Here is a 27,959-nt window from a genome sequence, read left to right as displayed (position 1 = left end):
GTACTAGATTGTACCCATGTAAAGAACAGGTATATTGCAAAGTTACTGCGCGTAAGGGTCGTTAACGATGTATGATCCCCGCGGCAACAAAGATCCGCCGCAGACGATAGAATATCCCCATATGGCGCTGAGGGCATCCGGGTTGAGACGGGGTGCATGCGAGACGTAGAAGCATGTATTAAATTTGAGGATATATTAATAGATATGCTGAGGAAGGCGTTGGCGGTTACACGGCTTTCTCTGCATGATTGTGGGGGCGGTTGAGCAGTCTACGCCAGAGGCGCGCGGGAGAAGATCAGTTCAAACTCCGACTTCACAGGTTTGAGATCCGACGCAGCCGGGCGGCGGAGTACGATTCTGGGTTTGGCTTGGCGACGGCGGCGATCCCGTTGCGAACGGCCTCTGCGGAACTCGGACACGCTTTCACAGCGTCTGCGACGGTCCCATCCTGTGCTTCCTCGGTGATGGCTTGGCTGCTCGCTGTCTGAGGCATCGCATCGCCAAAGGTCGCATCCGATGAAGTGAGTAGCCAGCGTCCGTTCCGGTGGCTCCTTGGTCATCGTGCACTGACCAGCCCATTACTTGCTCGGCGCACGCGATTGGCATTCCTTCAGCCAAGGCAGATAGCCGGGTCCCCGCATAGCGTCCGGGACGTTGGTGGGAAATCCGTTTGCTTAACTCGTTCGCGCGCGGGTACGTGGGGCCTTCCGTTTGCCTCCAATGGGGAGTGCCAAGCGCATAGGCTATCGTCCGCCCGAACGTCGGTCTACAAGGCACTGACAATGCTCCTCTGCAGGATTCGCGTGCATCGTGCCCGTGCCTCGTCGGAGCACACTCGATTTAGGCCGCCGATGAATTGAACATCAGCATTCGCGGCCCGCGGAGGGCACCCTCGCGTCGCATCGGTAGGCATGCGCCGATGTCCCTGGAGAAGTGCTCGGGACGCCCTATCTTCCTGCGGTACGGCCTTTCCTTCGCGCGCCAAGACGTCCACGGCTCTGATGAGCGTCCCGGTGTTCATGGACAACTCAAAGGCCGGGGAAAGACCGCGTGCTGGCACGCTACGACAGTGGTGTGAACACCCGCGCTCGCACAGGCCTTGGTCTTCGCCCAGCGTCGTCGGCGCTCCCCTGTGGATACGGGCTGCGGAGCACGTTGGAGTCAATCCGGGGGAAAGGTCTGTCGCGTAGTTTCCGCCCGTACTCTTCCTTTTCGAGCACTCATGATGATCCAGGTGGAATTGCCAGCGGCGCTGCGCTGCGCTGGTCTCGCGCCTTACGTACGACAACAAGGGAGAATGGCCGGCGGAGCGTCGAGCTTGACATGGCACAGACGCCCCGGGCGCGGTGGGTGCGCCCATGCATCGCGCCAGCTTATTCGGCGCCGTGGGGACCGGGGTGGGCGCAGCCGCGTTGTCTGGACTCGATCTGCGTCGGGGCTGATATGCGCGCGGGCGCTGGAAGGGGGCCTGAGCCAGGTTCTCAACGTCCGAGACGGTCCAGAAAAGGCGGCGGCGTGGGCGGGTGGGACGGGCGCCAGGGAAGGGGAACGTTGATTGTCGCGTCTACCGGCGTTCTCCACGGGGCTCTCGCACGCTGCTGTTTCCCATGGCCCGGCGGATTGGTTTCTGGGGTTTCCCACTCCGCCTGCTCCCGACTCCAGCGCGCGTCAATCGTGAACGTCCTTCGGCTCGCCTGCGCGATCTCCGTGCGACGCTGGGGAGCTTCCCAGTCACGCCGACCTTGCCAATCCGAGCTTCCGTCTCGAACTCTCCCCGGTGCCATCCATGCCAAGCCCAGGCAATCACCGTCTCTATAAAGCCCCCCACCCGAAGGCCTCGCCATTTCATTTCCGCTCCCCCCAGTCCATTCAACATGTCCTCCGAATCCTCCACCACGGCGTCCAAGAAGAGAGCCGCCGCCTCCGAGAAGCGCACCTCCGGCGAGGACGACCACCGCCGTGAGTCTCTTCCCCACCATCCTGCCACCCACGGCTCACGTTCGCCATACAGGCAAGCGTCGCAACCGGCCCACGCAGTCATGCCTCAACTGCCACACCTCCAAGCGCATGGTGGGTAATCGTCTTCCCGCTACCATCATTCCGACCCTCACGGCCTTCTTCCTACAGTGCGACCGTCAGCGGCCGTGCGGCCGGTGCACCCAACTCGGTCTGGTGAGTGCCACTCTGGGCCTCGATGTCGTCCGCGCTCATTCATACCATCTAGACCGGTCTCTGTGTATACGAAGTGGATAACCCCTCGCACAGGTGAACCCCTTTGTGTATCGGTGCATTTCTATGCAGCTGACCATCGTCCAGGGCCAACGCTCAAGACGAAGCCGAGCGTTTGAAGAAGCGGGTCGCAGAATTGGAGAGCATCATTCGAGAGGTACATTCGTGGTTTTCCACCCGAGCTCTCCTGCTGACAACATACTGTAGCTGAAGAACAAGCCCCATCCTCGGTGGGCTCACTCGGGGCAGGGTCCCGCAAGCAGCGAAGCGGGATCTCCTCCGCACGACAGCGACGTTAAAGCCGGTCCCTCGACCAGCGGATCATCTTCACCCTCTTCACCGAAGTCGCCTCGCGCACAGCGAAGGGGAACATCATCGCCATCCACTCAGTACTTGGAACCACGAGCTCTGAGCTCTGCTGTACCTTCCCCACTCCTCACCCCATCCCCCGGACCTCACTCTCCCGTCGAGGTCTACATGCCGCCAGGCGGGGACCCCATGCCTTCACTCCTCACCCCAGAATACGATTTCTCCTCACTCTTGGCGTCATACCATGCCACCGGTGGCGGGCCTCCCATGGACGACGGCTTCTTCGGAGATATGCTACACCCCCTCCTGTCCTCAACAGCGGAGAGTTGCTCCGTTCACAGCGACGGCGAGCACTGTGGGTGTCTCCACGACCACGCAAGCTATAACACCGTTCTCGAACTCTCTTTGCGCCTGCGGCGCGCGACCGACATTCTCTCCGGGTACGCCAAGCACGGCGCACGGTCTGAATGCAAGATCCACAAGAGCATCACCGACCTGGACCGGTTCACAACGTGTGTCACACACCTTCGTCCGCACTATTCTCATCCGCTGATTGACTTTGGCTTCCCGGCACGCAGGTCTGCCCTTGGCAACATCGTCACACCACCCGAAGTCGGAGGTCCTCATGCCCAGTCGCGAACAGGCTCCGCAGCGTTCCCTCGCGCGCCGTTCGCGGGCAGTCGACCGGCGGTCGCAATACCCGCCGCGCAGATGGCCTCGCAGTCCATCCAATCTCCACGCGCCTGGGACTTCAAGCAGGGCCGTGGTGGGTCGTATCCCAGCCCTCCCTGGGACGACTCCTTCATGTCGTGGGAGCCACTGAGGCACTAACAAGCGCCGTCTGGGCTTCGAGGGGCGATATAGATAGTCGACGGATTGACATGCGACCGTCGGGGGACATTGATTTTGCATGAGTATATCCAGTGTATTTGGTTAACAGGACTCCAGCATTGTTGTATCATCGCGGCCCTGCGTGCTATGCGTGCGTTGGCGGAGCGTCGCGGCAACATTTCCGCTCCTCAGATCGCGCGTGAAAGATACCATCAAATCGCAATCTTGTACCGATCGGGCGATCGTCCGTGCTAGCCCGCCTGGGCTGCCTCGCAAATAGTCCTTTCTAACTCTCCCGGGCCGGCGATCGGCGCCTGGAGAGGTGGTTCACTGCTCTGCTGACTGCATCAGGAAGGGTGCATTGTCCGCTATATCCCCGCCTAGTGGCCCACCTGCCACCGCTCAAGTCAAAGAGGCTTCCAAGATCCAGCGCGTAATGGAAAGGCCGCACTCTACGTGCATCCATTCGTACTAGAACTGAGCATACACCTAGGTGCCCACGAAAATCACGGCGGAAGCAGGACTGGCGAAACGGCCGTTTAGATCCCGCCTTCTCTTCATGGCCACCCCGCTATTCATCCGGTAAATCAACCGCCAAGCGTCCCGGAGGTTGTAGCCATTTTCTCCGAGGCCCGCGGCCAGCTTCCTTTTGAGTGATGCGTCCGCTCGAGGAGCATCGTATCGGCACCATTGCCCTTGCCTGCCAAGGTTCATGCGTCTACTATATTGTTTTTTGTTAACCTCAGAATGGGCTTTGCTCTGTGAATTTGCCCCAGTCACGCCGCAGGGGCCCCAGCAGCTCGGTGGGCTGCCGGCCGCCCCCTCCGGTGAGACGCGAAGCCCAGAGGAACGGTTGTCGTCCATATCCTTCTTTCCGATCTCTTCCTGCGCGCCTGAACCGACGAGGCTGTACGCTTTATCTGATATACGTGAGAGCGCGATGCGGCTCACCCTCGCCCGCGCTCCCAGCGACGAACCTCTGGATAGGTGGATCCCTCTCGGGCGCAGCTGCAGCGCGTGCATCCTCGCTCGAAGCCGCCGCGCGCACCCCACTGCGCCCACGCGAGCGTCCGCCCTGTCTCCCCCTTGCTCGTCCCCGGGGATCGGAACGCTCGCGAACATGCGGAGAACCGCCCTAGGCGCCTGAGATGATAGATTGGCTTTGCGGTGGCAACAAAGAGTCGTATCCGGCCGAACGTTGGTGGCCGCTTTCGCATGCCAAGGCTACCAGCCAAGTGCGCCCGAGCACGCCGAGCCTAGGCTTCCTTCCGGGCAGACCTCGTCGGCGCCGCCGGTGAATCAGTTGGGTGGACGTGGACGTGACGGGCCGCTCTCCCTGGCGCACTCCACAAGGGGGAGGGAATGACCGAACTGTGATGCAACTCGACGTGAGGCGCGATGATGGAGGGGGGCCGTGTGGGGCCGTGATCTTGGACGGACCGCCTGCAACCTGAGAACCCGCGGTAGCGCGTTGTACAGTTCAGCGTCGAAAGTTTCCGCCTGCTCGCGCCCAGGAAGGTTTCCCCAACGTCGATGCTGCAAAGACGATCGTCTGCACCAAAGCGTATCGCGCGCGCGCTCTGGGTTTACGCCAACGTGATGGGGTGTCCTGTCAATGTCGGGCGCTGAGACAGGCTCACATGGCGAGGGGGGAGGGGCTCCAGACGTTTCTTTTTGAGATCGTGAAACTCCGCCGATGGAGACATTGTGAGTCAAAGATTGGTTTGCGTTGTTCACCTGAGAATGATGCGGGGCGACGCCGCTTGTTAGCGAGCAGTCCGCAAAAGGCGACAGCATTCCACAGCAGAACGCAAGGGCGAGAATCTCCGCACGCGTGTGTGGAACGGAAGTCGGTCCCGGAGGGATGCGAGTTAACGAAAGTCCGGACGAGACAGTTTGAAAACCTAAGAAGATCTTAAGCGTGGGTCAGACCACTGGGTGAGCGCCAAGGCCGACCTGGCAGAGACGCAGTTTGTTATCAAGATTCCCCTTTCACTGTACAGTCTGGAGATGTGAACAGTTGTAACAGTTGGGGTATGCAGGGTGGGCGATATGCTTACGAAATTCCGGGCTTCACGTGGTCAGTCACAGATCCTCGAGGATTCCGACTTTGCGTTGGGCCGCTTCGCCGCCGCGTCAACCAGGCAGCCCAACCTGCGATAGTTTTACGTCTGGCTGCCATGCATGCGAAGACATTGGCGCCGGTAGAGAACCAACGATGTCGCAGAAGAGTCGGTCCATTGAATTCGTAGGACGAATTGGAAGCATACACAGCCTACATCAAGTCAGATGAATTAGTTCAGTTCAGTCTGCGAGTTCACCGTGCCCAGCGGATGGTCTGCGTGAGAACAATGCGGCATATTCACCGGATGGCGTGCTACACACCCCGCCGCTGGAGCATAAGGGTGGTCATAGGCACAGAGTGTGTGGGTACCCCTGCGCACTGCCTCGTTCTTCTCCCGCAACGCTTGACGATTGACCGGACCTTCCAGCTACCGTGGTGTCCGTGGAGCCGGCAATGCAGCGGAAAGGCCCATCGCTGTGGATCGTATTCAAGCAGGCGACGTAATCGGCCGGCGGGCAACGGGGGCAGTAAGGTCAGAAGAACATCTTTTAGAGGCATTCTAGCACTTCACCAGAGTACGCACCATGCAGACGTCGATGACGACAAGGGGGAGGCAAGGGGCACGTCGGCGTGACTCCTAAGCTCGAGGGCCGAACGATGCCAACTTTCTCTAGCCACCCTCGAGAGTCCTGGAAAAGGCAGGCACTGCTGACTCAGCTCTCGCAAGCGCTGCGTTCACGCTGACCGCGGACTTCCAGCGTCTGTCCCGTGTCCCGCCACTGCGTTTGCACGTCTGCCCCACTCCCCCACCATGGCCTCACATTTGGTACGTCTTCAGCTGGGATTTGGCCTGATCGCATGCTTACCAGATTGTCAGGCAAACATTTTCGGTACTGAGCAGGACCGAGTCAACTGCTCGTTCTACTACAAAGTGCGTAAGCGTACGCTCTCCAGGTTGCTGCTTTTGCCGACGACTTATCCCACAGATTGGCGCATGCCGCCACGGCGACCGCTGCTCACGCAAACACATCAAGCCCGCTTTCTCTCAGACCATTCTCCTTCCAAATGTATATCACAACCCGGCTCACGACCCCGTATGCAACAAGACCGAGAAGGAGCTTCAGGAGGGCTTTGACGCGGTCTATGAAGACCTGTACTGTGAGCTTGCGAAGTTCGGTCATTTGTTGGAACTCCACGTAGGTTTCCTGCCATATGACGCGTGGTATGATGCGCTGACCCCTTCGGACGTTGCAAGGTCTGCGACAACGTAGGAGACCATCTTATTGGCAACGTGTATGCGCGGTATGAGTGGGAAACCGAGGCTCAGAATGCGGTGGATGGTCTGAACGACCGCTGGTATGCAGGTACGTCCCGTTATTCCTCGACCCCAAAAGCATTTTCTCAGTGCATCCTTCCTGTTGCCTGAACCAGGACGCCCCCTCTACGCTGAGCTGTCGCCTGTCACCGACTTCCGTGAGGCTTGTTGCCGTCAAAATGAAAACGGGGAGTGCAACCGTGGAGGGTTTTGCAACTTCATGCATCTCCGCCTAGCATCCCCAGACCTCGTCCGTTCTCTCCGACACGGACAGCGTTTGGAGCGACGCCTGCACCCCCCAACCACGACCGGCGGCGGAGGCTGGGAACCTACGAAGCGAGAGGGCGGGCGTGGACGAAGCGCCAGTCCTAGCAAGCGCGGGGGTCGGCACGATGGCGAAGACAGGTGGACACGCAAGTGAGCTTGCTCCGGCTTCTGCGCTACGCCTTTCTGCTTAGTCGCTGTACATCCCTGCGTAGTGTACATCATCATTGTTGGCCATTGAGGACAGTATGCGAATCGCGTGTGCTACGTGTCATCTACATTTGTAGTGCTCGCGCTAAAATCCTAGGGTTATATTCGAGCGTCAGACTAACCAACCGCGGCATTCGCCTCTGCCACCGTCACCAAGCAACTGTGGCCATTGCACAATGAATCTGGTCAGCTGCGTTAGTGAGCCCATTGCTGACATGTGTGCGCCGGAAATTACCTGTCTACCAGAGGTCTCAGCAGCTTCCCAGACAAAGACAAATGTTGCACCCGGGCGAATGACTCGACGTAAATTAACTTCGGAGCCTTCAGCCCAAGCACCTGTGGCGTTTGAGTAAGCGAAGTTCTTGAAAACTGCACGCCAACGGTCGGAATGCGCACTTTGTTCACGTAGGCTGCAATGCACAGCACAAAGCATGTTCCCGGCCCATTGAGCAGGAGTACGTCCGGGGCGGTGGTCCGAACCCCAGCGGAGCGAGCGTGAGGTGCCATACAGCTGCCGCGAGTGAAATTGCTGCGCTCAATGGTGTCGTGAGCAGGCTCTGGTGGACACGCCGGGCGCGGGGTATGATGACGAATGAGTACGGCGGGGTCGGGGGGCCTTCCCCGTGTTTCTGATCAGCACAGGGACGGTCAGTCGTTCGCGCACCGAAAGCAGGCGCGAGACGTCCGAGAGAACGGGCGGGCACGCACATGTGGCGAGGCGCGGGCGGCTTTCTCCGACTCGAGATCGACGGCTTTCTGCATGCTGAGAGTGTCGCCCTCGCTCAGGATGTACGTTCGCGGGGAATAGCGGGTGAAGTCGAGCGTCGACAGGAGTCCAAGGGCCTCACTAGTGTGCCCACCTGTGCGCGAACTCGTTCAGCGGTTGTGTGAGAGGGGAAGGAGGGGCGGAAGAACGGACCTGACCCGAGGAAGACGGCGAAGCTGCATGGACCCGAGGCTTCGCGGCGCCCGGAGGGCTTGGCACTCCCCTCGATTGGGAGAACACCGTACAAGCGCACAAGGAGGAGGACAGAAGACAGCGATAGAACGAGAGCGAGAAAGACAACGGTGTCCTGAAGCAGTCAGATGAGTCTCACAGACTATTGACGGGTGATTGCGGTTCGCTCACCATGTCGACGAAATGGTTCGTGAGGGCGTGCGAGGATACGAGCAAGATGCGGGCGTCCAATCGTTTGGTGTGGCTCAGGTGGGAACCAGTCCGGCCTCCATGGTCGCGACCGCAAGCGAGGCTGTGGCAGCTGTATCGTCGCCGGATGCGCGTGGGGTGCGAGAGATGCGCGGGCTTGGCGTGACGTGACACCTACGCCGGCGGCAGGCGCCCGCGTTGAGGGACGCGTGCAGCCCGTGCCTGCCCGGACCGGCGACGGCGCGCGTCCCTCTCTCTCCTCCGCGTCCCTCCCTCGCCAGTGGCGACCTTCAATCTGATCTCTCTTGTTCGCCATTGTTTTGTCTGAATACCGCAGAAGCTCGTGCAACCACCGATGCCGGCCGCCATGGCTTCCAACGCCGCGGACAACGAGATTGTATTCGCACTCCGGAACGCCGTTCACGATTGCTCGAAGAGGGGGCTCTTGTATGCAGCCAAATGGTGAGTGCTCTCGCCGCTGGGCACTTTTTGTGGCCTGACGCGTCCATCAGGGCGGCCGAGCTCTTGTGTTCGCTCCCGCCGTCCAAAAGACAGCCCCCACTTGTCTCGGTGGCGCAGCCTTCCTTCCATACCTCCACCCCAGCCCGCCACAAAGCCCCTCCATCTGCTCCATTCCTCCCTCAAACTCCTGCGCCAGCGGGAACGTCGAACGCTACGGCACCGTTCCCGCCTCATTTCGCTTCACCACTCGGTGGCCAGTCCGCGGAAACTTTGAGACGAGAAGCTGAATGGGAGGCTCAAGACGCCGATCATCTAGCGATGGCCAAAACGTTTCTCGACGCGAAGGAGTACTCTAGGGTAGTACACTGGCTGGAGCCCTGTCAGAGCTCTAAGGCCGTGTTCCTCCGTGTATATAGCCAGTATTTGGTAGGTAAATGCGCTTTGTTCGTCTATCTACACCAGTTGAACGAGGCCCTTAAACCAGGAAAGTGAAAAGAAAGCGCAAAGAGAGTGGTATAGACTAGACAGTGAGTACAACACTGTGTTACGCGTCCTGCGTTGAATTGAAGTCGCGGTTGCAGAAACTCGTGAACAGCCCGCCGAGCCTGTCAACCTCGCTCTTCACAATCTATTGGGGTCCGTGACCAACGCAACGGATCCATGGTTACTGTTCTTGTGAGTATGGTTTGGGGGCTCTGGAGTGAGTCATCTGACAAAGTTCTCAGGAAAGCCGTATTCTTGTGTCGCTTGTCTAGGCGAGAAGAGGCTATCGAGAGCGCCATCCTCTCGTTAACTACGTATCCCTGGAACTGGTCAACCTGGGTTGTTTTAGGGGAATGTTTGAGCGACGGAGACGAGGTAATGTCGTCATCGATTCTGCCATAATCAGCGGCTGATAACCGTGCGCAGCTATCTTCTTTGCTGCCATTGCTCCCTGTCCCTGCCACGCACCCCCTTGTACTCATGTTTCAGGTCAAGACCCTGAACAGTTTGAACAGTCCGACAGACAATGAACTGTCCGTGTGCGACCGATTGCTGGGCGAAGACTACTTCCCACGGAGCATGTGGATCATGGGCCTTCGAGGAAACGTTCTGTACTATCTTCACGGTAAGCCCCGCCGCCGTGACCTTTTGTGGAAGCGCCCGACTAAGGGCCGATGCTCCCTTCTCAACAGACTTTGCAGCTGCCGAGGCCGAGTTCCGGAGAATTCTCTCAATCGACCCTTACCGCATTGACGACATCGACATTCTGTCGAATATCCTCTACGTGACAAATAACAACACCGCCTTATCGAAGCTGGCCCACGACTTCTTAGCCATTGAGAAAGACCGGCCGGAAATTTGCTGTATCATCGGTGTGGCGGTTTTATGGGAGAGCCTGGTTGCAAATGGCTCATTTTTACACGAATCTCCCAGGAAATTATTACTCGCTTCGGGGGGAGCATGAAAGGGCGGTGAAATATTTCAGAAGAGCCACGCAGCTCGACCGAACGTACCTGGCGGCCTGGACGTTGATGGGTCATGAGTATGTTGAGATGAAGAACTCGCATGCCGCTATCGAAGCGTACCGTAAGGCTGTGGGTGAGTACTTCGGAACGCATTCCGACAAGTTCTCAACGGCCTCGGAACCGACATTCTAGATGTCAATAGGAAAGACTATCGGGCTTGGTACGGCCTTGCACAAGCCTACGAACTGCTGAGCATGCACCAGTATGCCCTGTACTACTATCAGCATGCGACGGCCCTCCGGTGAGCCAGATGCATTTCCGTCTTTATTCCTAGGTTGTTGCTCATCAGTTTTCCATCAGCCCGTACGACGTGCGCATCTGGCAGGCTCAAGGCATGTGCTACGAAGAGATGGGGCGGTAAGCGTGTCTGCGTTGTGTGCGCACTATTTCCGCTGCTGTGCTGACAGGTCCGCTTTCTCCCCTCGTGTGTATGTGCCCTCTTGCTTCTCCGACGTATTCCCTCTAGATTGAGGGAAGCCGTCGAGTGCCTTAGACGCGCACTGATTGGGGCCGACCCTCAAGAGACCCTGATCCATTCGAAACTCGCGAAGCTGCACAATGATCTCGAAGAGTTCGCTGAGGCCGCAGCGTATCATAGACGCATCGTCGAGGTCTGTCGAGCAGCCCGTACGTACCCCTTCTTCCCCTCCTCCCCCTTCTCTCCTGCCAAGTCACAAAGTGCGAGTGCTGGGCCTCTTGGCACCTTCAACCTTTTACCTGCGCTACGCGGGCGCAGCGAGCGAGTCTTCATGCGCATCACTGACGTCGCACATCGCTCCACAGAGAAGCCCGTGCCTGAGTGGGCCAAGTCTGCCATCTACGTCGCCCGCTACCACGTCCAGCACGGCGGTGGGGACCTGACCTTGGCGCGCCAGTACCTCGAGTTCGTCTCTGGCTCTAACGCCGAAGAGGTGACCCAGGCGACGGAGATGCTCAGGCGCCAGCTTCCCGCGGCCATCATGCGCACGCAGCAGGCCGCGCTTGCTGCGGTCGCGGCCGAGGTGGGCTCGGCGTGAACACTGAATACGGCGGAGGGTGTTTGGACACCGGCCCAGGCTTGGTGGTCTTGGACAGTCTTGGACGCAGATTCCGATATGTCCGCGTTGCTTGTACGGTATTTACTGCGCCAAGCAGTTCCGAACGTCGGTTTTGCTGCTGCCCAACTTTGTCGCATCTGACCTCCCGCCCAGCGTACATGAGCACTTCCCTGGTGGAGGGTGGTGCCGCCATCGGGCCGCGCTTCCGAGACAGGGCGACCCATGTCTGCAGACGTAGGTATTCTCTACACGCAGCATGCAGCCCTCGCACTCCAGCCCAACGTTCATATCTCCGGTTACCTGTCTTGGGAAGTACTATAAGCGACAATGACCCTGTGACGCAATAGCAGTGAGAGTGACCTGTGACCGTAATGCGGGTGCCACCTCACGCCGTGACGCGTCTCGAGGAGCGCCTGCGAAGGCCAGCGTGACGGCGTCAACGCGACAAAACAAACAAACCCGCTGCAGGGCTCGAGATGTCAGGCATCGCAGGCTCGAGCTCGCATGCGTTCTCCACCTTCACCATCGACCCCAGGCAGCTCTCGACCCTCAACACAAGCCCGAGCACCACCGCCGCCGCCCACGGCCCCCAGGATGGCGCGGATTTCACCCCGTCCACGCCGAGGACGCCCGCCCCGGGCACCCCCGCGACGGCGACGGCGAGCTCCCTAGGGCTGGGCACCGCGATCGGCACCCCGGCGTGGGCGACCGCGCCGCCGACGCCCGTCGTGCGCAGCGCGTCGAGCGCGACGGACAGGGACCGGCGGGAGGGCAGCAGGGGCGCGAGCGCGGCGCCCCCCGCCTCCGCCCCCAAGGACGCCACGGTCTCCGTAAACCCCAGGGCCGCGCTCGCCGTCGACCTTGATGCGGTGAGGACGCGGGTCGCGGCGGCGGGCCGGAAGCACGGACGGGATGCGGAGGAGGAGGATGCGATGGTGCAGACGGCCTCCCGGTGAGTTTTTTTCTTCTTCTTTTCTGTGGCCCTTTTTTGGCGGTTGCAGGGCACCGCTGCTGCTGCTGCTCCTTTTTTTAAAAAAAATTTGCCCGTCCGCAGTGCGCTGATTGCTCTTCCGTGGCTTTGTGTTCCGCAGGATCGCGTCGAGGCTGGCGGAAGACCAGCGCCTTGCGCTTTTTCCGGACACCGAGACACCGTTCGAAGACGAGTTTGACGTGGTCAGACGACTGCTCCCGTTTCATGTGTTCCAACAACCGAAGGAAGATCTGGACGCTCTCGTCCTCCATGGACCACTGCAAACTTCACGGAAGGGCAAGCGGAAGGCCACGGAGGAGGATTTGCTCCGGGAAGAAATTGCAGGTGTGCCCTTTGCGATGTTTCTGTGATGCGCCCCACGGCCTCATGTGCACCTCCGCAGACACCAAATTTGCTCTGGAGTGTTGGAAGAGGAAACGTGCGCTGGAGAGGCGATACAAGAAGGCACGAATGGAGACTGACAAGGTCCGTTCCACTCGCTCTCGGACGAGGGCTCGCCGCTGATATGCTTTGGATGGTGCAGAGAGCGTCGCCGGACGATCAGTCGTACATTCTTGCGCAAGCCGTGTTGGAGATTGAAAAGACAGAGACCGCAGCCCTGAATGCAGAGCTGCGAGCTGCCCGGGCGGAACTCGACAAGCTGGAACGGGAGAAACGTGCGGCTGCTCCTCCAGCCGCAACGTCCAGCTCGACGCCGAAACCGACACCAACCGTTCGGACATCGACGACGTCAAGCTACTATTCTGCGTCCAACACTGCGGCTTCTACTCCGACGACGACGACGTTCATGCCTCCATACCGACCACCTCAGTACTCGTACACGCAATATCCAACGACGCAATACACGTACAACCCATACGCCTATCAAACGTATTCGCCCTCTACCACGGCCCCTTACCCAGTAACGACCCCACAGACACCCGGGTCGACGACGACCTACAATCCTCCGAGCGGGGCAGCAGCCAACTCGCCAGCGACGTCGGCGGCCTCTGCGCAAGTGCAACAAGCGGCGACGCAGCCGTCAGCAGTAAGCAACACAGCGATCCCGGTGCAGCTGCCGGTAAGCTCACTCCCGGCGCTAGCGGCGCTAGGTATCGTGCCGGTGTCGTCGGGGTCGGTACCAGCGGCGGGGCAGAAACAGCCGCAGGCAGTGATCAAGTCAACGAACGGGAGCATGCTGAGCCTGGAAATCAACCTATCGCTGTTGCAGTCGGCGCAGATGAGCGGACTGGTGCTTATCCTGAACGCGCTCACGTCGACGGGCGTGAACGTGGACGGCTCGCTGCGGAGCGGAACGGGCGCCGCGCTCGCGTCCACGACGGCGAATGGCTCTAAAGGCGCAGCGTCGATGGCCGCTGGGGCTTCAACGTCAACGACCACGCCCGTGGTTTCGGGGAGCGCGCCCCCGCCTGGATCGGGGGCTTCTGCTGCTGCTTCTGGCTCGGGCACAGGTTCGTCCGGCTGCTCGGCACCAGCATCTGCGGGAGCATAAGACAAGCGGGTCGAGGTCGGAGGATGTGTCGGAGGACGGGAGAAGTGGAGAAGGCGATGAACGTGCAGGACGCGCAGCGGGGTGTGCACGGACGACGGGAGCATGTAGTACGTCGAGCTATCGTTATTGGTCTATCTCTCACCCTCAGAACCCTAAGCCGCGCCGTGGCCGGCATTACACCCTTGCACGCGCGGGGATGCCGTCGGGGCCACTCTTCTTGAGCCGCTCGCCCACTTCGAGGGGACTGATCGCGTACGATACTGCTGTGGCCCCTTCCTTTTTCGGCGACAATGGCCTAGCGCCCGTTCATGGGCCGTGCGATGACGTCACCGACACGGCGGGCGCGCTCGATTTGGGCCTCTCGCGCCCGCCCACAACGGTCACAGGCACCAACGCGGGCACCTTGGCTGCCCGCCATTTGTGCAGACGCCTGTCGTCGTCGCCACGAGCCCGTCGGGGGACGCGAGGCCGTCGAGCGCAGGCGGGGAAGCTGCGCTCCTGCGAAAATGACGACAGCTTCTTGAGACGTGCCGAGCACCCCAAATCTCTGCAGCCACTCCACTCGCTATGCCGACGGCTCGTGTCGACGTTGCACGATACGCACCCCATCCACGCGGCGGATACATATATGCGCCAGTTGGCCACGTCGTGCGCTTTCTCCTACCCACCACCGCACGGCACTCTGCAGAGCGCGTCCACCACCACCACTGCGTATATCCCCTGGCTAGAGCAAGCACACACCAAGCTCCCCTAGTCAAACACATACCCCTACACTCGCGACCTACTTCGTCGAACACTACAATGATGACGCCCTTTGTGTTCGCCAACCTCCCCGTCGAGCTCGTGCGCGACATCTTCGAGCACGCCGCCCGCGACGACCTCGCCACCGCGCGCGACCTCACCCTTGTCTCCTCCGCAGTCCGCCGCTGGACGGACCCGCTCCTCTACCACACCGTCATCCTCGCCTCCGCGCGCGCGCTCAAGGCATTTGCCGCCGCGCTGGCCCTGAAGCCCGCCTCGTTCGCCGCCGCGCACGTCCGCACCCTCGGCGTGCTCACCGTCGGACCCGCGCCGACCGTCGCGCGCATCCTCGGCGCGTGCACCGGCGCGACGAACGTCGCGTGCGCATGCGCGCTCCCCACTCCCGCCCCCGCCCCTCCGTCCCTACCACCACAAATCCTCCCCGGCCCTCGCGAGCGGCATCTGCTCGGACCCGCGCTGCGCGACGCAGCCGGGTGGGATGCCGCGCTGGCGCCCGCCGCGGCCCGCGCTTCGACGACGACGCACCTCCGCCTCCACCTCCCCTCCTTCGACGCCGCACGGCCCGACTCCCCCTTCTCCTTCGGTGCCGGTGCCGGCGCCGACGCGGCCCCGGGCGCGGGCTGGGCGCGCCTGCGCGCTCTCCCCGCGCTCACCCACCTCGCGCTCGTCTACCGCCCCTCCGGCGAGGCCCCTGCGGGCACGATCGTGCCCCACCTCGCGCGCCTCCTCGCTCCCGCCGTGCCTGCGGTGCCCACACCCACACCCACGGAGGCCGCAGAAGGAGAAGCAACAGGGGCAGAGAGTACGGCAGACGCGGACGCGCTGCCGCTCGCCCGGCTGCAGCTCGTGCTCGTGCAGATCGTCGGCGCGAAGAAGGACGCGGGGTTCGCGGCGGCGGCGGTCGACGCGCTCAACGCCGCCGCGATCGCCCAGGGCGGCGCGGCGCTCCGCGTCGTGGCGGAGCACGCGCCGATGTCGGCGGCGCGCCAGTGGGCGGACGCCGTCCGCGCGGGGCGGGGGGTGTGGGAGGAGGCGGAGGCGGTCGTGCGGGCGCGGACGCGCGCGAAGTCGTCGGCGTGCACGGGCAGTCGATCCGTTTGACGGCCTGGCACTCGTGCGCTTGCCCAAAGGATCCCCCGCGCGGTGCTGCTCATAATGTCGTGCTCAGTGAATCGGTGACAATTCTGACATATGGTTCTGCCATCGAACGCCGTCTGCCGTTAACGCACTACTCCAATTTTCGTGCCAGCCCATCTCCGCCGACGACTGTCGTTCTTGTCGGAAAGCCGAACAGAGCACATGTTCGTGTGCGCACGAGCGACCGCCGCGGCCTAGTGGCGCGTGGCTACCTACCTTCAGATGGAAGACGGAGCGATCCAGACGTCGTTCTTCGCAGGGCTTCGCGCGCGGTGCGCGTAGCGCTTGTACTACGCCTAGCCCGACCTCCAGTCTCCCGCCGTGTCAGCTGCCTCCGCGCCCTCCACGTCCTGCGAACGGGGACCGGCTCAGGAGTCGAGGTACCCTCCTTGAGCGCTTTGGACGGCTGGAGGAGCGTCGTGTCCGGCACCGTCTGAGCGTCGTTGTATGGGCGTGGGTGCCCTGCGCTGGACTGACCGCGAGCTCCCCGGAGGGCTCTGGGCATATCGGTCCGGCCGTCGTCCACCCTCGTGTCTGTGGGTGCGTCGTAGAGCGCCGCGAGGTGAGGCGGGTGTCCTACCCGCAAGCGGGACCGCATGGGCGCGTGAACCATGAGCCCCAGCGCGGGCTCGGCGAGCAGAGGAGGGGTGCTGGGCGCGACGTCCACCACGTGAGGTTGCGCCGTGAGGGAAGGGGGTCCACTGGAGTGTCGTCGCCGAGACCCGACTTCGCTACCGTTGATTTGCAGGCTACCTGTGATATAGTAGTCCAGAGTCATCTCTATAGATCACACACGCTAGGTCCAGCCGTTCACACTAGCTGCATGCACGGAGGAAAGAGAGCATGTTGTCTGAGCTCACGTTGGGTCGCCTGATATCCGTCCAAGCCGTGACAATCGTCCCTTTGTGAGTCATCAATGCAATCTATCCAGGAAGATGGAAGTAATATGGGCGAGGATGATGTGCCTCCAGCGTCTGTAATTGTTTTCTAAGGTGAACAGACTCTTGAGTTGGCTCGGATCCGATGACAAGTATCTCCACCGCCTTTCCTGTGAAAGACAGGTGTAGGAGGACCGATTGAAAGATCGCCGACAGTACCTCTTCGGGCTCCGTCGCAGTTTTCGAGTGAAAGTCGAGTCGCTCATTGACATCGACGAGCAAGGGCGTGAAGTGAACCGAGGCCAATTTGAGCCAGTCGAATCATCACGTCCAGTCGATAGGCAACTCATGGACTCGCAGTTAGAACGATTTTCCAGTCGGTCGGATGAATCAACTTTCTGCGAAGGTGTGGAAATCGAGTCTCCTCATAGACATCAAGATCCCTCGATGCGCACTGACCAGAGAGTCGATATGAACGTTCGGGCACTGGTGTTTATCGCTAGACCGCTTCAACATCACGATAGCGAGGCTTCACTGAATTTGTGTATAAGCACCAGACTTGAACAAGACTTGAATATGAGGTCTCACCCTGACTGTGAACTTGGATGAACAAGTGCGCTGGACGAGTGCTGATAGGGTTTCAAGTGCAACGCTGCTCTTACCTCGCGGTGTACGACGCCACGGAGAGAACCAAAGTTTTTGTTATTCGCATGGTGCAAGTACCAGGACCTTGAGGCGACAATCGAGCTAGCGCCCAACCAGGCATGTCGGTTCCGAGCGACCACCACGCGACGAACAGCGAACCCCGTCACATCGCACATCGCATCGCGCCGAGTCCACGGAAATGAAGCGACGTGAGAGGCGTCGAGGCGCATATGGGTGCGATGCGAAGTGCCCATTGTGATGGGCACTGGGGCCACAGCACAGCGTTCGCGGAGGAGGTTCGGATCTGTGCGCGACGGCGGAGCCGTGGCTACCGCGGGACCCGGGTGGGATGGGTTGAGTAAAAGAGCTACTTTGTGCAGGTAGAGTTGTATGATAGCAGGGGTGGACATATATATTACAGTACGGATACAGTTCAACGTACAGTATGCATCACAGCGAAAGCGAGGGGATTAGGATTATACTAGGTAGACGGCCAGGGGGGTGGGATACAGATGAGAATCGAGTCGTCGGGAATTAGTGTTGACACATCATGAGAAGGATCGCAAACGAAGGCTGGAGGAGAGGATGGGCAGCGAGACATCGACCGACTTTGGAAACTTCCAGGTTGTGCGACGATTCCCCTATGTCGGGTCCTCGCCTATTGCGCTCGGAGACACGACGCAGTCGGGATCAAGACCATCTGTAGCCGATCATCCCGTTAGCCATCTATCTCAAACAGCATCGCCACCGGCTATAAGCACTTGCCTGGTCGCAGCCTGTGCATGGCCGTCGTGCACCCATTGATTAGGCGGCGGTTGACGCGGCGTGGGCGCTTGGTCCCTTCCGAAGGGATTTGGGTTCGAGTGCGAGTGCGGCAGCCCGTGCGGATGCGACGGGAGTGGCTGCGACTGGACGATGTAGCCCCCGCTAGGGACTCCCGCGGGCGGTGCGCTCATTGGCCCGGAGCGATTGAGAATAGGGGTCGCGTATTCCTCCATGAGTCTGAGCCGGAGGCACTCTTGGTCGCCCCGCTCGCTGTCTTCATTCTTGCAGAAGGACGCGCGATATTCGGGAGGGAGTGGCCCAGAAGGACTCAGACCGGGGGCAGGGTAAGCCGAGTGTGAGTGATAGCCGTGTGCCGGACTAACATTAGTGCGGATGGGAGGGGGAGGCATGGGACGAGTCGGTTGTTGAAAACCGGAGGCGCTTCGGCGCATCGGCGCGGAGATAGGCTGCGTAGGGCCCATACGAGGATGTGAAGCATGAGGATGGGTTCGCGAGTGAGAATACCCTGAAGTGTGGGCTCGGGCCTTGGGAGGTTGATGAGGCACGTAGTGTTGTGGTGGTTGTGGGGCAGGAGCGAAGTACTGGAAGTCTGGAAGTGGAGGGGGGGAAGCGGGGGCACCATCCATACTCCAGAGCTGTGCACCCTCAAACGAGAAAGTTGCGTCTCCAGGCTGGGCGACGAACGGTGTAATCGGGGGACGAGGAATTCCCGGGTGTGGAGTACGGATGGCTTCCGGTTGACGATATCCGCGGAGATCATAATGCTCTGGGGGCGTTAACGGAGGGTAAGCGTGGCCAGAGGGTGAGCCGTTGTGTTCTGCCATCGGATGTCCCGAGGGAGCATCATACATCGGGATGGTCGCCTGCACGTCGGAGAAGACACTATGGCCTTCGGCCGGGCTATCAGGCAACGCATCCCTGATCTCGTTACTGTCGTTAACGAACGGCAGCGCCAAGGGTGATTGGTACACGGTATCGCCTGCAGAAGTGACGGAAACACTTACAGCATTTCCCGCGCAAGTTCCCACCGCTGTGCGACGTCTTCAAGCCTCGCTATCATAGCCGAGATTTCGCCCATGGCCGTAGAGGCCTCGTGCGAAATAAGCGCACGCACTTCTTGCGAGCGGTGAGACGAGAACTGTCGGACCAGATCCCAGAAATGCACCAAAAGCACGCCGGCGTTGAAGAAGGACACGTGTAGGACGTTGGTGACGTTGAGCATGCCGCGGCGGGTTTGCACATCCATGATGAAATTGCTGGCGCGAACCGAGTTCAGGCATATTGACATCGCTTTCGACGACATCGGCGAATGGTGCACAAGGCGTCCACGGGACGGGGCGTGAGGTACCCGGATGAATGGCCGGTAAATCAGGATCTGGATCATGTGGTACGTTGTATGGAGGGTCGCGGCCTGACTTGCAAAGGCGCGGTCCTGCATGTCTGATTTCCACCTTACTAAGAGAGGGGCCGGTGTGAGGAGGAACAACGCGCCCCGACAGGATGTGAAACTTACAATGTGCCGGCACTTCTTCGGCCCACTTGAGCAGTGCGTCGTTGAGCTTCTCAATGGTCTGCTCTTTCCATCGTGCGCCTGTCAGACCCAACCCAGCCTTGGTCTTGCTCGATGTGTACTACGATTAATCGTTGAGCCGACAAGGTACCCAAATCACGAGAAACTGATGCTCACCAGTGTTTTCAGCGCATACGCAATGATGTGACTGAGCTTTATCCATTCTAAGAAGCTTGAGATAAGAGCAGGCTTTCCCTCCGGTTGCCGGAAGGCAAGCTCAGGGTCATCGTTCTCCCAGTACTCATCATCGACCTCAATCGGAAGGTCAAGATCGAGGCTAGAGAGAGCACGAGAACACGCGTCAGAAAGTTCCACGGCAGTGGAGGCCGAAGCTCGCAGGAACCACGTGAGGGTACGGGATCTGTGCGAGGGAAACTCACTCTTCTTCACGGGAGCAACACGGACGTCCCAGGAGCATGCTCCCAACGCGATCGAACGCCACCAAGTGCCAGTACGCTCGCTTCCAGAGCTCTTCTTCCACCGTAGGCTTGCAGCCGTAAATCTTTCGCCGATGTGCTCCCACGTCTTGCGCTTTGATAAGGCCAACGCTGAGGTAAAACCACGACCCGGCTTGAACTACGCTGCCTCGGAAGTATTGAGCGATGAGCTATTCAATCAACCGAGCGACGACGGGGAAGCCATGTTGGGCAAGTCACACGGGTGATGGGCAGGAACGAGCGATTGAGATCAGTGGATAGGAATACGCCGTACAATCTTCATCACTCACCACAAAACTTTGAATCTCGAACAACTCCGGTGGGCATAGTACACTTCTCCTCGATTCGTGGATCTCTACGGATTGAGCATGTTAGTAACAGAGGAAAGCGGACATTATCGATCATGAAACGTACTCGCGCCAAGGATCACAAACCTCCAACCTGCCAAAGACCATAGGTCTTGCTCCTTGTCGTCCACGACTTTATTCACAACGCCGTCGGGCAGAACGCGAGGGTCAGAGCTCCATCGGCTTGCGATACCGAATATGCCTAAGCAGACACAGGCAAACCATACGTTCTTCGTATGGATTTGATCGCGCCAATGTCGCTCGAACGTAGGTCGGTGGAGTAGCTGCTAAACATCAGATTCTGTATAGAAGCTATCCTATTGACGACGTACAGGAAAAGTGTTGGAATTGAGCTCGAAGTAGTCCCTGATGAGCTTGTCCGCTAGGTCCGGTGGCGGAAAGCCAGGTAGCAGCCAGTCGGGGATCCGCGTCGGATCGTCGGCGTTCTCGAACGCCTGTTCCCACTGTCGGAGCAAGAATGTATGAGCGATTACCGCGAGATGGAAAATAGAACGACACTCGCCGTCGGAATCTGCCAAAACTGCGGTCGCTTGCGGCTCGGAGGCGGAGGAAGTGGGATGTCCCCGGGAGAATTCGATTGACGACCCTCGCTAGAAGTTTCGTTGATGTGCTGCTGTATTAGTCCCCGGGTCGTAGAGATGAGCTTGAAGCTGCTGCTCTTCCCGTGGAAGCGCAACTGATTGTCAACGACGTGTCGCTCTGGGGAGACCTCTGCCGGCTCCAGGCCGCGCATTGTTAGACGCTTCATCCCGCTCACAATGCTAAGCTCTCCCGCCTCGTCTTCCTCGGAAGAGTCGGAGAGGGACGAACACGACGCATCGTGGTCGGAGTCGGACGCGTCGTCGCTACGCTTGCGAGGCTGCGAGCTGCGGGTGGCTCTATCCCCTCGCCCATTGCGCGTTCGCATATTCCCGCCGAGCGCGGACGGATTGACGCGAGCGCGATTAGGAGGGGGAGCCGTAAGCGAGGCCAGAGATCCTTTGGTGGAGATGGTCGGGGAATGCTCTGGCTTTGGCGAAGACGAGAGCGCCTTGTCAGTTGCTTCGAGTAGAGGGGTTCCTTCGGTCTTCCATGAGTCTCGGACGATTGGAGGACCGATTTCCTCAGAAAAGTCGGTCTCGGGACGGAGCTGGATGCCAGGGGTTAAGGGCCAAGACATCTTTGGGGGTGCGCAGAAAGGGGAGAAAGCAAGCTACTAACCCGTTTGAGCAACGCTTCCATTCTCTCAACACGGTCTTCCAGCCCAACGACATAGCTGCGGGAGGAGAGACATGAATGAGAATCGAGGGTCCCAAGACGCCCGACTCACGCCTTAGGTGGGCCTCTGGGCTTGGAACTTTCGCTTTACACAAGGAATAAGGACGATGCTTGCGGGTGTGAGGAGGAACGGATGATACTCACACATATGTGCACGAGCGGGAGTTTGTGATGCAATTGCTGCAAATGTTGTCGGGCATACGAGGACCATCACAGCGGGCTTTACGTCTTCTGCAGAAATCACAAGCGCGCTCGACCTTGCGTTTCTTGGAGCCGTTGCCCTCGGCAGATGAATCAACTGCGTAGTAGGCGGCCGAGAACTGGAGGGCGGCGGTGGAGGCGTTGGACGGATCAGGGGCGAACTCTTCCCCGAGGTCGATGACGGCTGTGGGCTGGCCAGGCATCCAGCCTGCGATGCCGGCGGGATGCATGGTCGGGGGGCGGGGGAGGAGGGGCGGGGGAGGGGGCGGGATGGGCGCGAGGGGGACGTCGGGAGACGGAGAGACATGGACGTACAGTTCTTATTCACAGAGGGGATCTTCCAGGGCGCTGGAAGCCAAAGCCGCAATCAACTTTCCCAGTCCACGCCAGAGCCCCCGCCCCGCTCCCACTTTCCCACGTGGCCCCTCCCTCGGCTCGCGATGCCGGCGCTCTCCGACTCTCGCCACCGATCCCGCCTCGTCCCGCCCCAGCCCGCCTCCTGCCCGTTTGGGGCCTTCCCGCCCTCGTCTGTGCCGCCGCGCCGGCCCCTCCCCTGCCGCGCCGGCCCCGCCCACGCAGAGCCGCCCAGCGGCCGGCCCTCCGTCGGTGCGCACACCTGACCGCGCGCAGTCCCTGTCGGGATTACATCCTGTTGCCGTTGCACTCCTTCCTCTAGCCCCGTGCGTGGACCCGGCCAGCCACACGACGCACTACTTGCGACCCTACGACCACCTTCGCGCCATCGCCTGCCGTGCCTCTGCCGGACGTCGTCTGATCGATCAGCTCATGTGTTTCGCGTCGTCGAACGCTAGATCCGTCCAGATTCGACCGACCCAGTCCATCTCAACATCCAAACCCTCATCTCGCATCACAAAACACTAAATTCCCGACGCGGGCCTGCATGATGTCGCCCGATGGTCCTCCTCGCGCTCCCCGCACGGGACAACCTCGGAGACCGCGGGGTGGACTCTGGTGGAGTGCCCCCACCGATCGACGCGGACCATGATACATATTCTTCGGGCTCAGAGGCGCGTTGTCCCTGTTCGGCACTGTTGGCCAGACTGTTCGAACTGGGTAGTGCGCACTGCGTTCCGCTAGATTGATTGTGGACGAACGAGTGCGCGGTTGCTTCCGCGCGGCCGACTCGGGGGTTAAATTCCCTAGACGACGACAACATACGTACGTCAAGAGATCGAGCATAGAGACGAACTAGTACTCTCGAACCAATGTGCCCACTAACTGAAAAGGCATCCCGAGCCGACCAGAGCTGCTCACCTCCTGGGCCTGTGAGGCCTGAGTCCTGGAGCGCTTATCCGGCATCCCAACCGAAGCGCCTGATGCCCGAGCCCAGGAAAGAGGCCGGGAGAAACCGGCAGTGGCCGACACGGACTTGAGACCCTTCTCTCCGTCGACCGTCATCATCCACGACCACTTCGGTGCTTGTACCCTTCAAGCTTCAGGCCGAGAACTACATCATCTCCTGCGCGACCACCCCGCCAACTTTGTACGTCTTCCCTAACGACCATGCGTTCTCCCATGTGCGTGGATCCTCTGGCAACCAAGTCTAATGTTTTGATCCCGACAGCCGACGCCTCGCCTGGCGAATACCTCCTCCGTCCTTGTGCGTGATCCAGCCTTCCTGCTTCCCCGATACCCTGACGCCCACCACGGCGCGCTCACCACGACCCTTGCCCAGAATTCGCTGGTCCGCGCGATGCGTCCAGCTGCGATCATCCCCGCCCTGCGTCGCATGCACGAGCCGCACACGAGCTCCATCCGCGCCTTCGCACGCACATTCTGCGCCACGTCCCCCTTTTCAGCCGGTGGTGGTTCGGGACTGGTTCGCCCCGCACCCCCGCCCCTGCCTCGCGAGGCGCAGCGCGAATTCGAGGAGCTCGTCCGTGCAGCCCAGGCGCCCCTGTCTGCCTCCTCGTCTGTCCGCGAGGAGGAGGCGCAGATGGCGATGCACCCCGACGCTCGCGCGCCGCTCAAGGCCGAGTTCGAGGGGGACGTCAACCCGATGACGGGAGAGCAGGGCGGACCCAGACGAGAGCCAGTTGGGAAATGGGGCGAGGACGAAGGCGATTGGAGTTTCAAGGGCCGAGTATCGGATTTCTAGGGTCTCTACAACAACATTGACGAAGATTTTAGGAGCTTCGAGTACTTATACATAGCAGTGGTTTCGACTGACTACGGAATGTTTTGCCGCGTCATTCTGATTGACACATCATATTTGTAGGATGTCAGCATCCACGGCAATTTGCCTCTTTTAGCCTGTTCCTCTCACCTCTTCATAGCGCTTCGCGCGGTCATACATAACAAGGCAGATCGATTCGCCAGACCACTTCATTCACCTTGGACATTCCTCCCCTCCCCGACATATATTCGTGACCAGACGTGCGACGTTGACGACAAGATTCCACATCGCCGCATCCCCCGTCGCCAAGCCGGGCTCGTCGGAATTCAGCTCGACTTCGAAGTCAGGCTCTCTCCAAGTCCGCCGGCGCAAAAAAATTCCTCTTTGCATGCTTTGGCGCCTCTTAATCTCTATCCCTTCGCTTCGCCGTATCGCAACACGGACCCGCCCACGGTCGAAACCGATCGTCATTAATCACTCGAAGCATAGGTACAGTATGTCGACCCAGTCGTATGAGGAGCACCGCTGGAACCGCGTGAGTGCGCCGTTCTGCGAAGAACCGCACAATTCATGCCGAGCTGATGGTCGAATATATCGATGCGCCTGACTGAATAGCTTTCCGACGGCATGTCCTACTTCCACGATCACTTCAAGCATGAGTGTGCGTGCCTCGTGTCCAGGATCATGATGGCGCCCCGCTGATCTGCTTCCTTCGTCTAGTCAATGCGCTATACGAAGTCCGTCCACGCTTGCTGCCGGCTCCTGATTAATTCTGCCTGGCTAATGCGCGCGCGGCGCCCCTGCAGATGGCAGATGGTTCGTTCACAAAGCGCGGCCTCTCGCTGCCCATGTACCTCCGTATGGCCACGAGCCTCTGCAAGAGTGCGTCCTGCTGAATTCCGCGCGTGCGCTCGGAAGCGCGAATCGACGCTGACTGGGGGCGCTCCCCGCGGCAGGCCTGACGGTGCACCACACCATCGAGGAGAGGCACATCTTCCCCTTCCTCGCCAAGCGCATGACCTCGTTTCAGGACGACGAGGTCCACCTCAAGTCGCACGAAGGCATCCACCACGGTGCGCGGCCTGCCGTCTCGTCGCGTCTGATGATCGGGCTTGCTTACCCGTCGGACCGGGGCCGAGCAGGAGTTGACGCGCTGACGAAGCTCGTGCGGAGGTACCTCGACGAGCCGTCGACGTACAAGCCGGACGAAATGCGCGAGTGCTTGGATAGCTGGCGCAAGGTGCTATTTGATCATCTGGACCAGGAGGTGCGTCATGCGCGGGTCATGTCGGACCGCGTTTACATAACGATTTGCCGGTCGGACGTGCTTACAGGTTGCGGATCTACGCGGGGAGAACATGAAGAAATATTGGACCTTGGAGGAGATCGAACGCATACCGTTTTGAGGTGTTACCCGGAGTATTCCTTTGTCGTATGTGACTCGGAACCCTGGGGCTCAATTCATGTCTCCCTTTGTGATGCTGAAACGTCGCTACTGTGATCCATGATGGATTTTCTTGCCCTGGGCGCTTTCTTCGATGACACTTTCAGACGCCATGACTCACCCCCATTCCGTGTTCATTGAGGATGGTCATGCATTTCACGAAACGCAATTACATGACGGCTTCCCGCTTTGCTTGTTGCCACGACTCATGTGAAAGGAATACTGACGAGAACCAGAGTGGTCAAGCACGCGCGCAGCACACAAGCGAGCTTGAAGAGGCTCAAGGCTAGCAACCAGTAAGTAGTAGATTTGACGAGTGGCAATGGCAAGCGCCCACAAGCGCCTATCTCCCGCGATAGCCCGCAGCCGCGGCCGCGCCGCATACTCCTCGCCGCACCGCCGCCACCTGTTCCCTCACCTCCCACTCCCCGTCCTCTCCCTACCCATACCCCTCGTCGACGCCTAGTGAAACGCCAACAAGATGAGCTGGACGGGGTACGATGCGTCTCTCCTCTGTCCCGCGCTCTCCCGCGCTGACCGGAGGCCCACAGCTTCAAGAAGGGCATCTCGCGTGCGGGGACGACGGTACGCCTGCTCCACGTCGTGGCGCGCGACCCCGCTGACGGACGTGCCTTTTCGGCGTTTCGTGTGCAGATCATGCAGAAGACGGGCCAGATCGAGCGCACCGTCGACCGCGAGTTCGTCGATGAGGAAACAAAGTATAAGACGTGCGTTCCCTTCGCACCGGGACATGTCAGCGGGCGGCGAGACTGACGGGTCGCCGTACGCAGGTTCGAGAAGGAGTGTCAGACGCTGCAGAAGGCGGCGAAGGGGTACTCGGATGCCATGAAGGGTGAGTGCCCTGCCCGGGTGTGCGCGGGCGAGCAGGCGAAGTACTTACGAAGGCCGGCAGCGATGACTGGCACGCAGGGCCGCTTGGCGGACACCATCGATGTGTTCTACAGTGCGCGGACAAGGCGTCGGAGAGCGCGATGGCGGCGCATGCCTACAAGCGGGCTGTGGACGACTTGGACACTGGGGTTGGGCGAGAACTGGTGCGTGCAAACCATGCCCTTTCTGTTCCTATGCCCATGCGTCTGTCCACTGTGATAGGAAGCCCCTTACCGCACGACCATCATGGACCTCTCGGGAAGATGAACGCTATATTTCCCGTGGTGAACGAGCAGATCGGCAAACGGAACAAGAAGGTCAGCTTCGCATCCCGTCCTAGTCCGGCGTAATCCCGGCTGATGATCTCCCCGTCCCCAGCTCCTCGATTACGACTCAGCGCGGAGCAGGATGAACAAACTCATCCAGAAGCCGAGTGACGACCCGACCAAGCTGCCAAGAGTATGTCTCGTCTCTCGCTCATTTCCCCACATCCCCTCTTCTGCGTGACGCCGCATGCTTCCGCAGTGGCTCCCTTTCATGCTGCTCGCCGTGCCATCGTGCATGCATATGCTGACACTCCATTCTAGGCGCAACAGGAGCACGACGAAACGAAAGAGGTGTTCGACCTACTCAACGAACAGCTGATTTCGGAGCTCCCGCAACTGCTCGACCTCCGCATCCCATACTTCGACCCGAGCTTCGAGGCGATGATCCGCATGCAGTGCAAATTTGCCGAGGAGGGGTACGAGAAGCTCGGCGGCGTGCAGCGCTACTTCGCGGACCAGGTCCGAGACGACTACGCCGCGGGTCAGCTTGACGCGCAGGTCGAGGGGATTCTGCAGGAGATGAGGGAGCTCACGATCTGCGGTGCGAGCTGAGCAGACTATACCACCCCCTGTAGACCGCAGTGTATCATACACAATGTAGCACTACATCCAGGATTTCTTCACCGGCGGAACTTACGCTTGATCCATCACGAGGGATGTGGGACGTCGGAATGGTGCATTACGACACAGGAGCGTAACGATTAGCGATACAACCAAGGGTCATTGAATGCAGAGTGCGAAAGGTTGCGGCAACGGATGCTCTCGATACAGTAAGAGGAACGGGGACGAAACGGAAGGGAGAAAAGAGCAAAGGGGAACAAGGACCCAAATTGTCACTCGCGCGACCCGCACCGAATGACATTGACTAAGTCATGGGCCTTCGTAATCGCCCATTCGACTCATGAGAGACACCCCTGGCTTTTGCTTGGGGTCCGTGAGCCGACTCTGCAACGATGGACCAGGTCCGGAGCCACTTGCGCCTTCGTACGGATGCTGACCTTGACGACGTGATATTTGCCCCCTCTCCCTCCGCGGTTCGTCCCTTGCGCGCCCTGCCTCTGAGTTTGCCAAGACCCAGACGACGCTGCGCCCTCCTGTGTGCCTTCGCCTTCGCCAGACCCGCTCGCATGCGCTTGCGAACCCATGCGCGTCAATAGGGACTTGGAGGCCGCGGCGTGCGACGAGGTATCCAGTTGCTGACCGCGTCCCCTCCCGCTGCGCCGGCGCGAAACCTTGCTGGCGGAGGCGGGCGGCTGGGGC

At 60.1% G+C, this 27,959-nt stretch overlaps 8 protein-coding genes across 8 annotated transcripts; 7 read left to right on the top strand and 1 right to left on the bottom strand.

The window, feature by feature from the left end:
• Positions 1-1,874: 1,874 nt before the first annotated feature.
• On the top strand, positions 1,875-3,369 carry BXZ73DRAFT_48132 (uncharacterized protein; the record flags this gene model as incomplete). The annotated part of the gene is made up of 7 exons (XM_048019996.1): positions 1,875-1,959; positions 2,012-2,070; positions 2,128-2,172; positions 2,225-2,265; positions 2,317-2,386; positions 2,437-3,050; positions 3,117-3,369. 7 exons carry the CDS (start codon positions 1,875-1,877, stop codon positions 3,367-3,369), a joined length of 1,167 nt encoding a protein of 388 aa, XP_047877142.1.
• A 2,876-nt stretch (positions 3,370-6,245) lies between these two features.
• On the top strand, positions 6,246-7,170 carry BXZ73DRAFT_90377 (RNA-binding domain-containing protein; the record flags this gene model as incomplete). The annotated part of the gene is made up of 5 exons (XM_048025613.1): positions 6,246-6,260; positions 6,312-6,365; positions 6,421-6,630; positions 6,690-6,798; positions 6,866-7,170. 5 exons carry the CDS (start codon positions 6,246-6,248, stop codon positions 7,168-7,170), a joined length of 693 nt encoding a protein of 230 aa, XP_047877141.1.
• Positions 7,171-8,737: 1,567 nt separating this feature from the next.
• Positions 8,738-11,356, top strand: BXZ73DRAFT_48043 (TPR-like protein; the record flags this gene model as incomplete). Its single annotated transcript, XM_048019977.1, has 12 exons — positions 8,738-8,832; positions 8,883-9,258; positions 9,317-9,359; positions 9,414-9,507; positions 9,558-9,690; positions 9,742-9,940; positions 10,008-10,187; positions 10,249-10,413; positions 10,473-10,581; positions 10,641-10,697; positions 10,807-10,967; positions 11,124-11,356. The coding sequence occupies 12 exons, from the start codon at positions 8,738-8,740 to the stop codon at positions 11,354-11,356; spliced, it is 1,845 nt and encodes a 614-aa protein (XP_047877140.1).
• Positions 11,357-14,661: 3,305 nt separating this feature from the next.
• Positions 14,662-15,723, top strand: BXZ73DRAFT_47948 (uncharacterized protein; the record flags this gene model as incomplete). Its single annotated transcript, XM_048019962.1, has 2 exons — positions 14,662-15,360; positions 15,424-15,723. 2 exons carry the CDS (start codon positions 14,662-14,664, stop codon positions 15,721-15,723), a joined length of 999 nt encoding a protein of 332 aa, XP_047877139.1.
• A 3,345-nt stretch (positions 15,724-19,068) lies between these two features.
• Positions 19,069-22,131, bottom strand: BXZ73DRAFT_90374 (fungal-specific transcription factor domain-containing protein; the record flags this gene model as incomplete). The annotated part of the gene is made up of 11 exons (XM_048025612.1): positions 19,069-19,523; positions 19,582-19,699; positions 19,756-19,915; positions 20,019-20,245; positions 20,366-20,430; positions 20,490-20,706; positions 20,755-20,886; positions 20,946-21,572; positions 21,644-21,698; positions 21,753-21,785; positions 21,845-22,131. 11 exons carry the CDS (start codon positions 22,129-22,131, stop codon positions 19,069-19,071), a joined length of 2,376 nt encoding a protein of 791 aa, XP_047877138.1.
• A 1,520-nt stretch (positions 22,132-23,651) lies between these two features.
• Positions 23,652-24,020, top strand: BXZ73DRAFT_47929 (uncharacterized protein; the record flags this gene model as incomplete). The annotated part of the gene is made up of 1 exon (XM_048019958.1): positions 23,652-24,020. The coding sequence occupies one exon, from the start codon at positions 23,652-23,654 to the stop codon at positions 24,018-24,020; it is 369 nt and encodes a 122-aa protein (XP_047877137.1).
• A 514-nt stretch (positions 24,021-24,534) lies between these two features.
• Positions 24,535-25,444, top strand: BXZ73DRAFT_102040 (uncharacterized protein; the record flags this gene model as incomplete). The annotated part of the gene is made up of 7 exons (XM_048015091.1): positions 24,535-24,573; positions 24,654-24,699; positions 24,759-24,775; positions 24,845-24,920; positions 24,995-25,111; positions 25,181-25,305; positions 25,373-25,444. The coding sequence occupies 7 exons, from the start codon at positions 24,535-24,537 to the stop codon at positions 25,442-25,444; spliced, it is 492 nt and encodes a 163-aa protein (XP_047877136.1).
• A 519-nt stretch (positions 25,445-25,963) lies between these two features.
• Positions 25,964-27,251, top strand: BXZ73DRAFT_102039 (BAR-domain-containing protein; the record flags this gene model as incomplete). Its single annotated transcript, XM_048015090.1, has 8 exons — positions 25,964-25,977; positions 26,034-26,067; positions 26,137-26,210; positions 26,274-26,335; positions 26,396-26,446; positions 26,596-26,690; positions 26,752-26,832; positions 26,961-27,251. The coding sequence occupies 8 exons, from the start codon at positions 25,964-25,966 to the stop codon at positions 27,249-27,251; spliced, it is 702 nt and encodes a 233-aa protein (XP_047877135.1).
• Between the last annotated feature and the right edge of the window lie 708 nt (positions 27,252-27,959).

The sequence above is a fragment of the Epithele typhae genome (assembly GCF_022376455.1).
Source record: "Epithele typhae strain CBS 203.58 chromosome Unknown BXZ73scaffold_29, whole genome shotgun sequence".
Classification (NCBI taxonomy): domain Eukaryota; kingdom Fungi; phylum Basidiomycota; class Agaricomycetes; order Polyporales; family Epitheliaceae; genus Epithele; species Epithele typhae.
The sequence above is the reverse complement of the archived record's forward strand: the minus strand, read 5'-3'. Positions and strand labels throughout refer to the sequence as shown.